Source organism: Sinohyriopsis cumingii, chromosome 4 (assembly GCF_028554795.1).
Source record: "Sinohyriopsis cumingii isolate HCF-2022 chromosome 4, ASM2855479v2, whole genome shotgun sequence".
Classification (NCBI taxonomy): domain Eukaryota; kingdom Metazoa; phylum Mollusca; class Bivalvia; order Unionida; family Unionidae; genus Sinohyriopsis; species Sinohyriopsis cumingii.
Genome location: NC_142964.1, coordinates 56,163,762 through 56,177,558, shown reverse-complemented (window position 1 = coordinate 56,177,558; position 13,797 = coordinate 56,163,762). Strand labels below are relative to the sequence as shown.

The window sequence follows — 13,797 nt, the reverse complement described above, 5'->3', positions numbered from 1 at the left end:
AGACATCACTATAAACTGCCACATTGCAGACATCGTAGCGATATGACTGGAAAATTGTTAAAGCTACGTTAAAAATCAAAATCACATCACACCAAATCACATCAAGTTGAAAAGTAACAGGAATTTACCTTGTAAACAAAAACACAGTTCCCTGCTTGTAGCCCACTGATGAGAAAGTCTCAACAGCATTGTAACAAAATGTAATTATTTTAAGTTTCAGAGCCATTGGAGTCATTGTAACAAAATGTAATTATTTTAAGTTTCAGAGCCATTGGAGTCATTGTAACAAAATGTAATTATTTTAAGTTTCCGAGCCTTTGGAGTCATTGTAACAAAATGTAATTATTTTAAGTTTCCGAGCCTTTGGAGTCATTGTAACAAAATGTAGTTATTTAAGTTTCCGAGCCATTGGAGTCATTGTAACAAAATGTAATTATTTTAAGTTTCCGAGCCATTGGAGTCATTGTAACAAAATGTAATTATTTTAAGTTTCCGAGCCTTTGGAGTCATTGTAACAAAATGTAATTATTTTAAGTTTCAGAGCTATCGGAGCCTGTGCTCTTTATGATATGTCATCCTTACATTGCAAATATTTATTCTCAGAGTTACTCAATAAATTTGAAACCGTGGTAATATTATTAGACAAGTTGAAAGTTTCTCCACTAATACTTGCACCACCACCCCCCCAAAGAAATATTTTGAAAGTCTGAAGTTGAAAGGTTTTCTGGTTGAGTTGGTACTTTGTTGTTGATAATTTATGTTGTGGAATGTTTTTCTGTGTCATGAACGGGTACATACTTAAGAAGTTTTGTTTAAGTGCAGCTGGTGTATACATGAGTACCGCCTTGATGGGAGGCTTTTTCTCCCGAGATGAATGGAAAATTTTATTTAATTTTTTTTTCTTTCATTTTTTTGTCACACCTTGCTTCCATTGTAGTATATTTATGGTAGTACTGTCTGTGATTATGTCACTACATACTGGCTTAATCAGGGCAAGATGATTTAGTTAGTATATTTATGGTAGCACTGTCTGTGATTATGTCACTATGTACTGGCTAAATCAGGGCTAGATGATTTAGTTAGTATATTTATGGTAGTACTGTCTGTGATTATGTCACTATGTACTGGCTTAATCAGGGCAAGATGATTTAGTTAGTATATTTATGGTAGTACTGCCTGTGATTATGTCACTATATACTGGCTTAATCAGGGCAAGATGATTTAGTTAGTATATTTATGGTAGTACTGTCCGTGATTATGTCACTGCGTACTGGCTTAATCAGGGGAAGATGATATAGTTAGTATATTTATGGTAGTACTGTCTGTGATTATGTCACTATGTACTGGCTTAATCAGGGCAAGATGATTTAGTTAGTATATTTATGGTAGTACTGTCTGTGATTATGTCACTGTGTACTGGCTTAATCAGGGCTAGATGATTTAGTTAGTATATTTATGGTAGTAGTGTCTGTGATTATGTTACTATGTACTGGCTTAATCAGGGCTAGATGATTTAGTTAGTATATTTATGGTAGTACTGTCTGTGATTATGTCACTGTGTACTGGCTTAATCAGGGCTAGATGATTTAGTTAGTATATTTATGGTAGTACTGTCTGTGATTATGTCACTATGTACTGGCTTAATCAGGGGAAGATGATTTAGTTAGTATATTTATGGTAGTACTGTCTGTGATTATGTCACTGTGTACTGGCTTAATCAGGGCTAGATGATTTAGTTAGTATATTTATGGTAGTACTGTCTGTGATTATGTCACTATGTACTGGCTTAATCAGGGCAAGATGATTTAGTTAGTATATTTATGGTAGTACTGTCTGTGATTATGTCACTATGTACTGGCTTAATCAGGGCAAGATGATTTAGTTAGTATATTTATGGTAGTACTGTCTGTGATTATGTTACTATGTACTGGCTTAATCAGGGCTAGATGATTTAGTTAGTATTTTTATGGTAGTACTGTCTGTGATTATGTCACTATGTACTGGCTTAATCAGGGCAAGATGATTTAGTTAGTATATTAATGGTAGTACTGTCTGTGATTATGTCACTATGTACTGGCTAAATCAGGGCTAGATGATTTAGTTAGTATATTTATGGTAGTACTGTCTGTGATTATGTCACTATGTACTGGCTTAATCAGGGCAAGATGATTTAGTTAGTATATTTATGGTAGTACTGTCTGTGATTATGTCACTATGTACTGGCTTAATCAGGGCAAGATGATTATATTCCAAGCAGCAGGGTTGGTTGGCTTCAATGTTTGAAGTTAGTTGACATGGATTATTCAATGTGTGACTGAAGTAATTCCAAAAGTGTTAAAGAGAGTGATTATAATGGATTAATGAAGATCTCAATCAGCATAAAACAGGGCTTGTTTGGTTTGATGTTTAAAGTTTTTCAAGATATCTAAGCATGTTTTATCACCCAATGCTAGAATGCCAAAATCTAAGCAACTGAAATGTCATTTAAAAAAACAACTCATTGATAGATAGGAATGGGAATTTCAGTGGTTTAAACCAAGTTCAAAGAACATAAATATGCATTCAGCCCTTCCTGTAAGGCTGATTTGAAAATCTGCTGTGGTGTTAGAAATGACTATACATGTCATGCAGCATATCAAACCAATAAAAGTAGTGCCACTTGGGTGGGTTTATGATACAGAATTTTAGGTCTGTGTAAAATGCCAGATGAGTAATGTAAGATTAAATGGGTGTATAATAAGCACTAAAATGGATCTTCTGGAGACTGTGCACATTCTTTCTTAAAATGTTTTGGTAGATTTTACATCTAGTTGGGGGACATTCCATGCCCTAGACTCTAAAGAGTTCAAAGAATTGCTGTGCTGTCTACCAACATATACAGTCAGTTTTGAAACTTTGAATCTTAGGACTATCTTAAAGTTACTTTATTTGATTCTTAGTTTTTGGTTGTTGTGGGTTTAGAACCATTTTTTCAGAACATGATAGATTACACATGATAGCCAGTTTAAATGGTGGATGAAGAACCCAGGGAAGAACTACTGACCCATGGAAAGCTACTGGCAAGCTTTCTTACATATCCACATTTGCTAAGCCTGAGACTTGAGCCCATGTGGACAGAGGTGAGATGGCATTGATTGGTAAAGGTGAACATTTTAAACCACTTGGTCATCCAGGGCCCCAATTCATAATTTTTAATATCCTTGGTATTATGTATACATAATGCATCAATGGGTATTTTAATTCAATTTATTCTGTACATTTTTTATATAAATCAGTGGTTATGTTAATTAAATTTATACTGCAGATTTATTATATCTATGTTAATGTGTGTACATAATGATTTAGTGGTTATGTTAATTCAATTTATACTGTAAATTTATTATATATATATATATATATATATATATATATATATATGTGTGTGTGTGTGTGTGTGTGTTATTATATGTGCATATACATTAGTGTTATGTTAATTCAATTTATACTGTAAATTTATATATATATATATATATATATATGTTATTATATATGCATAATGTATGTGTGTTATTATATATGTATAATACATTAGTGTTCTGTTAATTCAATTTATACTGTAAATTTGTTGTATTCTGTTTGTAGAAACCAAGTTTTACTCTATACCTTATGATTTCTACAGGACACAGTGGTATGCCTACAGGCATTGTCAAAATACAATATTCGGACATACAACCCTGCCCTTGATTTGGAAGTGACTGTTCAGGCTGATGGGGGGTACAAAGAAGATAGGCTTATCAACCGCGAAGAAACCTTTGCAAAAGCAATAAGAAATGTAAGTATATGTTAGATAACAACAACAAGCAATGTAGGATGCTAACATAAATGTATATACACAGTGACCAGATCCATAGAAACCGACCATGTTATAGACCGAACTGTGTTATAACCAACCAAGTCAGTTAGCTGAAGAAAATGATGCATTTACCTAAAATATGGCAGGAGGGGGTTGAACAGTTTGTCTGAAAAACACTTGTACATTGACGTTTATGTAGTGCAATACATAATCCATTAAGTACTGTACTGGTATATAATAAAACCATGCATTCAAGTATAGATCACATGTTATAAACTTCATGTATGATTAACATCCCATTTGAAAACACAAATAACATGTATATATAAAAATGGTAGTCCTCATTTTGATCTATATCCGATTGTTACTTAACAATTCACTACAAGTGTTGCAAGTGGCACATGACTATAGCTATTTACATGCTACATGTGCATGTACTTAAATTGGCCTAGATTTTGGTCAGCTGGAGACAATATCACCTTGCAGAGGCTACCCAGGGATGTGCCTATTGATAGGGAAATGAAAACTTAACAATTAAGAAGTTTAACAAACATCTTTGTGAGATACCCCATCTTTAATTAACTTGATGCCATATATCTCTGGTTTCGAAAGATTGGAAATTTACGTTTTAAGCCACTGTTGGTGGCGACCATAAGCTTAAAACATTTCCTGCAAAAATGAAACTTTCATGGCACAATAAATGTGTTCCAGTCACTTTGAAAAATGCAGCCATCTATCAGATTCCATTGCTTTTATTTCAGTTTGGTGCTGACTTCCTTTGATGAAAAGTTATTTGCTTTTAATGGAGATTCTAGTTGGCTTTCTTTGACGAAGGGTGCATATGTTATTGAAGTTACCACTAAAGGATAGCCTGGGAGGACCAAGTAGATGTTTGTTTTTTACTGTGGCACAACATCAAATAATTGTGGAACATTGATTGAGACTGAATTATTTTTCATTTGCTTAGTATTTTATACAGAATGATAATTGGTTCAAAGGTTATCAGTTTTCCTTGAAGTTTCAGCAGAGCTACTTTTTTCTAGGTATATTTTAAAAGCCAAAGGAATCAGCCATCATTTGGTCGATTGTAGCAGTTATCTTTCCTGCCTTCAAAAGTTGGTTGATTGTCGCTAGTCCTAGTAGCATACATAGACCAACAAGTAGATCTCCATGTTTGGTTTTGTTTTTGATGTTCTTTGGTGGGGGCCTTGTGACATACCTGGTGGCGGAGTGATGCTGCCTTCAACTCATGCATCAGAAATTTTAAAAAAAGAAAGGCCAATAGATGATGAATACACTGGTGTTCAGTTCTGTTCTGGCAGGGATTACTACAGAAGATATGAGTGTTCTGAAGGATTTAATTCTGAGTGAAAAGAGGAATTTTGCTAACTATCCACATAGAGAGGTCAGACAAAATAAATATATTAATCACTAGTGAACGATAATCCACTACTAATTCTTCTGAAAGATCCATTATGATATAATGCCTCATCCAGTTGAACTCTGATACCAGAAATGAAGAAGAAAAAAAATGCTGAGATCTCACATGATACAGTACTTTGGTCAGATGTCAGAATAAGCGGATTATGTGCTGTTAAGGTGGTTTGCCAGTATGAGCAATGGATTTATTTATCTAACAATATATAAATTCCAGTGCATTTTAAATCAAGTTTACAGCTTCCTTTCATGGTGCCTCTGAAATTCTTCACTCCAATCCCAAATTGTATATACAAGTTTAAACAGCCAACAATGTCAGGGGGAAAAAATTGCCTTATGATATATTTTGTTGCCAGTAAGGAAAATAAATCACAATTTGCGACAATGGCAAAGCCCAAAAGAATAGCCCAGGTTAGTACTTGAAAACTGTTGAGATTCTTACCCTATTAATATATATACACTTACTTGGCATAAAAGACAAATATTGGTATACAACCAATATTGTGTCCAGGGTCTTTCTTTGCTTCAAGGAACTTAGGAAAGACAATCAAACTTGGGGGATGGGGTCAAAATAGGGAGAGAATACATGTATTTTATAAATACAGAATTCTAGTGATGGTGATGAGCTTGATATTAGAGTTGCCGCTTGTTATATACAGTCAAACATAACCAGGTCCTTGAATATCAGGGTTTAGTCGACAAATCAGCTGCAGAACAATGATTATGCATCATAAGTACCAAAACTGAGGAGCTTTGTTTCTAAGAACAAATGGTATTTCTAATGCACAATAAAAATAATAACTAAATCATGCCAGATTACAAAAAAAGAGATTGGAGATCTTTTATATGAGATTAAGAAGTCACACATTTTTACAACACTTAAGTTGCATAACAATGTCAATGGTTTAAAGTTGTGTTTGTTTTCCTGTGAATAGCCTTGTCCCTGTGGTAGCCTCAGCAAAACAAGAACCTTCTCACATTGACCAAACTTTTGGCCAATTTAAGTACACGTACGATTACACGTTTTTAAAGTATTTTCTTTTGTGAGTGTTGACTAATCTTGGCAGCCGTCTGTCTACGGGAGACGATGGCGTAGCTCCAGAGTAAGCTTTTGTTTATCCTTCTTTCTAGCTCTCTTTTCAGCTTGTTCTTTTCTTTCTCTCTTCCTCTGCGTTTTGAACTCCCTGCCTGACAGCTAGACGCCAGCTGGAACAGTTGTTTGCACAGCTCTCCCAGTCGTTGACATTGATGTTTCCCGTCTTCATGTCCTTCTTGCAAACATCTTTGTAACGCAGATGTGGTCATCCAGTTGGTTGTACACCTTCTGCTAACACTCCATATAACGGGTCCTTGGGAATGCGGCCTGGGTCCATTCTCTTGACATGGCCAAGCCAGCGAAGGCGCCTCTCGCTGAGAATGGACAACATGCTGTTGATGTTGGCGCGTTTTAGAACCTCTGTGTTTGAGTACTTTGTCCTGCCACTGGATGTGCAGAATGCACCGCAGACATCTCAGGTGGAAGCTGTTGTGTTTCCCCTCGTGTCTTGCATAGGTGGTCCATGTACGGATGTACACTCCCTCACTGCAGTCCTTGAATGCATACTGGAGAAGTATGGAGAAGAAGATGGCAAAGAGCGTCAGCGCAAGGACACAGCCTTGTTTGACTCTGCTGATGACAGGGAAGGCTTCAGATGTTGCGACATTGAAGCACACTGTGCTGTGCATGTTCTTGTGGAACAACATGATGACAGCAAGCAGACGTGGGGGGCAGCCGATCTTCTGCAGGAGTCTGAAGAGTCCACTCCGACTAACCAGGTCAAATGCCTTCTTCAGGTCTATGAAGGCAATGTAGAGGGGCATCTGCTGCTCACAACACCTCTCCTGCAGCTGACGTAGTGAGAAGATCATGTCTACAGTTGACCTGCCAGCTCGAAATCCACACTGGGACTCAGGGTAGATGCAGGAGGCTAGGATCTGCAAGCACCAAGGCAACACGGGGAAAAAGCCTTTCTGATGATGCTGAGGAGGGCGATGCCCCAGTAGTTGTTGCAGTCACTACGGTCTCCTTTGTTCTTGTACAAAGTGCCAATGTTGGTGTCACGCATGTCCTGTGGGATGTATCCCTGTTCCCAGCAAAGGCAGAGGAGTATTTGTAGGGGCTGGAGCAGTGCTGACTAATAGCAAAATGTAACTGACCATTATTGTGTGAAAATCTATCACTTTTGTTGATGATAAGATGTTCCATTACACCGGTATATGCCAGTTTTTACCAACAAAATTGGCCTCAATACCAGAAAAAAAGATGAGCTGTCGGTATCAACTTATTCTGTTCATCTAGTCTCATATCCCATTCAAATTTGATAAGTAACTGTCAGCAACGACACAGTGCCAGAAGGAGAGTCAGCTAATCTCTTTGATGGATATCAAGGCTTTGATATTTGATTTAAGATAGAACAATACAAATAAAAGCACTCCTCTTTCTGCTTCATAGACGTTGCACCTATTAGTCACTTTCTGCTTCATTCTCTTGTGTTGAAGAATCTGTAATCACAGTACAGCGATTGTCAACTTCATTATTAAAGATATATTTGGCTCTATGGATTTTTTAAACGTTACCATTGATGTTTTATTTACTCTTGTTCAAAACAAATTAATAACCGCGTGTTGGTGTGGGGAACCAGCTTTGTTTGGACTTTAGTGGGTGTCTATTTATAGATGATTGTAAGTCATGTCATCTAACCATACTGAAGTGAAAGGCTTACAATCACACCAAGAACACTTCAGCTGTTTACTTTATAAGTGAACTCTGAACCAAAGTTGTTAATTGTATATGGATTAAGTTGGTTACTGACCGTGATGATATTGGAATAGAATTACACTGTGAGTTGTTCCACATAGCATCATAAATTTTATCCTATCTGAAACTACATAAATATTCGGGCCAGTGTCATTATATATATTGAAAACTACTAAATTCATTTTAAATATGTTGTGTAAAACAAATTAGGTAGTTTTAGCTACATTTAATGATGGTGACCTGATATTTTTCTGAGTTTGACAGATAAGATCAAATTTACGATGCTGTGTGGAACGAATTATATTGTCATTGTGTTGACATGTGATGATGTCCATTATGAATGCAGCTCATGTAAAGGTTAGAAATGCATTCATTCGATTTCCTTACTCTAAAGTATTGTTTACAACAGAATTTTCTCCACTCTATACAAGCAATAAGCCATGCATTTAAGAGATTGGTTAATTAGCACTTGTACCGATAAAATTTGGTCTTGTACCAGCTTTTTCCATCATTGCTGGTACAAGGTACCAGAAGTAACAGGATCATTTCTTGTAAAGAGATGGACATTAAAAGTTGCGTTTTGTTGAATGAATTGGATCCACATGTTACTTAAGACTGAAACTTACGTCTGACATAACGGGATTATCAACTTAACAGGGGTCATGATATGGGGGGGATTAGCATAACAAAGAGTTTGTTTCGGGACTGGACAAAAACAATCGACTTACACGGGGTTCTCAAGATAAACCAGGTCGACATAAGTGGGTTTGACTTTATTTTTAAAAACCATTCCATATGGAGTAATAAAATATAGTATTGTAATATTTCAAATTCTTAGGGTCTCCATTGTGTGTTCCATAATTTGGAGCTATTCTGATGGCAATTCTTCTTGCTTTGTATACTCAATAAACTCTTTGCAGAATTTGCTAATTGTACATTCCAGATTCTCAGAAATCTTGATACACATAGATTCATTTATTTTGGCTTTCTAAAGGTACCTGTGGGGGAAAAGGTCACTGTTTATGTCAAGGGCAAAGGTGCTGGTCGTATGTCTATAGACTTTCTGTACAACAGAGATAAGAGAGAAGATGAAGTTTGTAACTTCAAGATTGAATTAGCCAATTACACAATGTCTCAGGAAGAGACTAGGAAAAGAAGGCAAGTCTCTCTCTCTCTCCCTCTCTCTCTCTCTCTCTCAAATTGTCCTATCTAACCCACCTCCATTTTCAAGCTATTTTGGTCCCAATAAGGCAATATCATCTTATCAAACCTCTTTGTACTATACACCACGAAAAACCAAATGAACATGCTGTCTCCTCAGTCTCAATGATTGAGAAGATTTGAAAATGAGGAAAAGTCTGTAATCACCTAGAACGGTATGGGAATTCACATAATTCTGAATGAATGGAAATTATTAAGTTTCATATTCTGGACCATATGTTTCGTTTGAAGTGAAGGATAAATTATTAACTCTAATAATGAAACTAGTGACAATTGGGGATTAGCTATTTTTTTATGCTTTGTATTATTGGGCTTATGAAAATAAATTGAAATACCAAAAATGTATGCTACATGTTATGATGCTGGGTCATGTGTTACTTTTCATTATAAATTGAAAAGAACAATATGGCAGCTTTCTGAGAAATGTGTCAGACATTATTTTCAAAACACATTTAACACAAAATATATCTTATTACTAAAGAAAACAATACAGCCTAACAAGAAATATGTTCTCAAAAAGTCTACAGTTTTCAAAATGTATTAAAGAGTGGAGCCAAGCAAGTCACTTGGAAAAATCCTTTGCATGATTATTGAATTGCACAAGACAATTATGAATAGTTGTGTGATCTGAGATTTCTAAATTACATGGCCCCTAATTTAGTCCTGTCTGTCCATCCATACATTTGTCCATTTTTCAAAACTCTGCAAAAGACACTCAGTTAAAGGAAATTTGGCAGGTGTACATCCTTACATGACCAGTTAGATTTAAGACAATTTCAGCAATTTTTTCATTCGTTAACATAGTATATTTTGGACAAAGACTCAAAGGATTTATTTTGGTCAAAAACATTGTTGGTATGAATAAGCATAAACCACTTGAGGTCAACAAAAGAAATTTGGTATGCATGTTTGTTTACGTTTGTAGGTTGCCTGATTATTTGCAAGCATTCTAGCAATTACCATATATCTTCTTCTTGGCATCCATCCATCTATGGGAGACAATGGTATAGCTCCAGAATAAGCTTTTGTTTATTCTTCTTTCTAGCTCTCTTTTCAGCTTGTTTTCTTTTTCTGTCTTCCTCGGTTTTTTGAACTCCCTGCCTGCCAGCTTGACACCAGGTGGAACGGTCGTTAGCACAGTTCTCCGAGTTGTTGACATTGATGTTGGCCATCTTCATGTCCTTCTTGCAAACATCTTTGTAGCGCAGATGTGGTCGTCAAGTCTGTCATGCACCTTCTGCTAACTCTCCATATAATAGGTCCTTGGGAATGCGGCCTGGGTCCATTCTCTTGACATGGCCAAGCCATCAAAGGTGCCTCTCGCTGAGAATGGAGAACATGCTGTTGATGTTGGCATGTTTTATAACCTCTGTGTTGGGTACTTTCTCCTGCCACTAGATGTGCAGAATGCGCTGGAGACATCTCAGGTGGAAGCTGTTGAGTTTCCTCTTGCTTCTTGCTAGGTGTTCCATGTTTCGCTGCTGTAGAAGAGTGAGCTGAGCATGCTTAGTAGACATGCAGTTTGGTCTTCTCTGTGAGGTTGGGGTTGTTCTAGACCCTCTGGTTAAGTCTGGCCATCACTGCTGCTGCCTTTGCAATCCTGCTGTTCACCTCAGAATCAATGAAGAGTGAGCTGGAGATGTTGGACCCAAGGTATGTAAAGTTCTCGACAACTTCCAAGTTTTACCCATTGATGGTAACAAAAGGAGGGGAGTCTGGTTATGACATTTGTTTTCTTCAAACTGATGGTCAGTCCAGATTCCTTGCAAGCATTGGAGAGGTGGCATAGCAGCTGCTGAAGTCCATCTTCCATGTGTGATGTCAAGGCTGCATCATCGGCAAAGAGCAATTCATGGATGAGTACCTATGTGACTTTAGTCTTAGCACAGAGACAGGTGATGTTGAACAGCTTGCCATCAGCCGTGGTATGGATCTACCCTCCCTCACTTCAGTTCTTGAAGGTGGACTGGAGAAGCATGGAGAAGAATATGGCAAAGAGTGTTGGCGCAAGGACACAGCTTTGTTTGACTCCGGTGATTACTAGGAAGGCCTCCGATGTTGCGCCATTGAAGCGAACTGTGCTGTGCATGTTCTCGTGGAACGACATGTTGACAGCAGGCAGATGGGGGGGCAGTCAATCTTCTGCAGGAGTCTGAAGAGTCCACTCTGACTGACCAGGTCAAAGGCCTTCATCAGGTCTATGAAGGCAATGTAAAGGGGCATCTGCTGCTCACAACACTTCTCCTGCAGCTGGCATAGTGAGAAGATCATGTCTACAGTTGACCTGCCAGCTCGAAATCCACAATGGGACTCTATGTAGATGCAGGAGGCTAGGATCTGCAAGCGTGCCAAGGTAACACTGGCGAAAGCCTTTCTGATGCTGCTGAGGAGGGAGATGCCCCTGTAGTTGTTGCAGTCGCTACGGTCTCCTTTCTTCTTGTACAAAGTGACGATGTTGGCGTCATGCATGTCCTGTGGGATGTATCTCAGCAGAGGCAGAGGAGTATGTGTAGGGGCTGGAGCAGTGCTGATTTCCCGCTCTTGAGGACTTCAGGTGAAATACCATCGCTTCCAGGAGCCTTCTCACAGGCAAGGCAATCAATGGCTTTTTCGAGCTCTTCCAGGGTGGGATGTGTGTCTAGCTCCTCCATGACAGGCAGGTCTGGAATGGCATCCAGGGCAGTGTCAGCGATGTTGTTTTGGGTTGCATATAGCTCGAGATAGTGCTCAACCCATCACTGCAGTTGTTTCCCCTAGTCTGTGATGACTTCACCCATCTTAGACTTGAAGGGGGGTGGTCTTGGAGGGGGGGGGGGGGCCTGTTGCCTTCTTGATACCCTCATACATTCCTCTTGAATCCCCGGTGTCGGCAGTTGTCTGTATACTGTTGCAAAGGTTCAGCCAGTATTTGTTGGCACAGCATCGGTCAGTCTTCTGGGCGTCGTTCCTTGCAGTCCAGAGGGCTTGTAGTGTTCTGGGGCTAGTTGCAGCCTTGTATGTCAGGAAGGCTTTCCTCTTTGCCTCAGTCACGGGCTCCATATCCTCCCAGTTTGCCTCATACATAGTAGACATTTTTTTGGCTGCCTCTTCCTGTAAACTGTGATGGCTGAATTGTACACAGAGTCACGGAGATGGGACCACTTGGAGTCAATGGTGTTATCAGGTGTCACTTTGGTGAGAGCTTGATGAAATGCTGGGTTGCTTGCACAGCAGGTGTTGATGCATGGGTCACCCTTCTTCTTGGCATGGTGCAGCTTCGTGGGTAATATTCGCACCTTGCTGGCCATGAGGGAATGCTCCGTGTCACAGTCGACACTGTGGTAGCTGTGGGTGAGGAGGATACTGGCCAGTTCCACATTCCTGGTGATGATGAGGTCTAGCTGGTGCCAGTGGTGTGAACGTGGGTGTCTCATGACACCCGGTGGATCTTCTTGCATTTGAAGAAAGTGTTGATCACACATAGGCTGTGGGAGCAGCACATCTCCAGCAGTCACTGACCATTCTCGTTGATCTTGCCCCTTCCATAAAACCTTGAGACTGGTGGACCAGGCCTCATGGTCAGATCTCAGTCTAGCATTGAATTCTCATAGTAAGTAAAGGCCTTCTTTGTTGGGGATACTGGAGATTGCCTGATCAAGAGCCCCATAAAACTTGTCTTTCTCCTCGTGGGTAGAGCAGAGGGTTGGGGCATACATGCTGAAGATCTTGACCAGGCCTAGGAATGTTGACAGCCAGAGGGCAAGGATTCTGTCAGTATCTGATAACGGAGGTTCAGTGAAGGCGACTAGTGTCTTCTTTACAGCAAAGCCTACACAGTGCTGCCTAGGTTCATCTGAGGGCTTCCCCTGCCAAAAGGATATGTAATTGGCTTTGCTGATGGTGCTGCTGTCAGCCAGTCGGGTCTCCTGGAGGCAGGCAGTGTCAATGTTCAGTTGCTAGAGTTCTCTGTCACTGACGGCAGTCATCCTTGCATCGTCGACCTGATGTTCCAGGTTGCAAAACGAAGAGCCGGAGTCTTCTTATTTCTTCTTTGAGTCTTTCCTGGTGCATAGTTTTGTGACCCCCTTGTCGAGATGGTTCTCTAAGCTCCACGTACCCAGTGAAACAGGCAGGCCATGGCAGGCAGCACCTTACTGACTGGGTGGCTGCCCAGCTTGAGGCGGGCATTAGCTATCCACCTGGTGATCTCTCCCACTGTTAGAAGTAGCCCCTGCTGTCAAGCTCTACACCAATCAAGCTTTGACTTAGAACCAGTAAACTGCTACTTTTTGTGTTGTTCCGATGCTGTACGACAATGCTGGAATGCCCTCTCCAGTGGGGCTATGAAGCCTGGGCAGGGTGGTATGGAGAATCAGCTGTTGTCCCTGCAGCAGATCCCCCCTTCTCTATGCAGGTGGTGGGTCCAAGGGTATGATGAATGCCGATACAGCTTGGCACCAACAGCATCACAGGAGTTGCCGGAATGACATCGAAGTCAATGTCAGACTGCCTTAGGGACTCTGTCTCCGGA

The 13,797-nt window shown here is 39.5% G+C and overlaps 1 protein-coding gene across 1 annotated transcript in view; it reads left to right on the top strand.

The window, feature by feature from the left end:
- The window catches only part of LOC149801207 (complement C3-like), a 333,137-nt gene that overhangs the window by 272,660 nt on the left and 46,680 nt on the right, over nt 1–13,797 (top strand). Inside the window, exons 29-30 of the mRNA XM_089955246.1 lie at nt 3,659–3,811; nt 9,061–9,224. Coding sequence (XP_089811372.1) covers nt 3,659–3,811; nt 9,061–9,224 — 317 coding nt within the window. The remainder of the gene's footprint in view (nt 1–3,658; nt 3,812–9,060; nt 9,225–13,797) is intronic.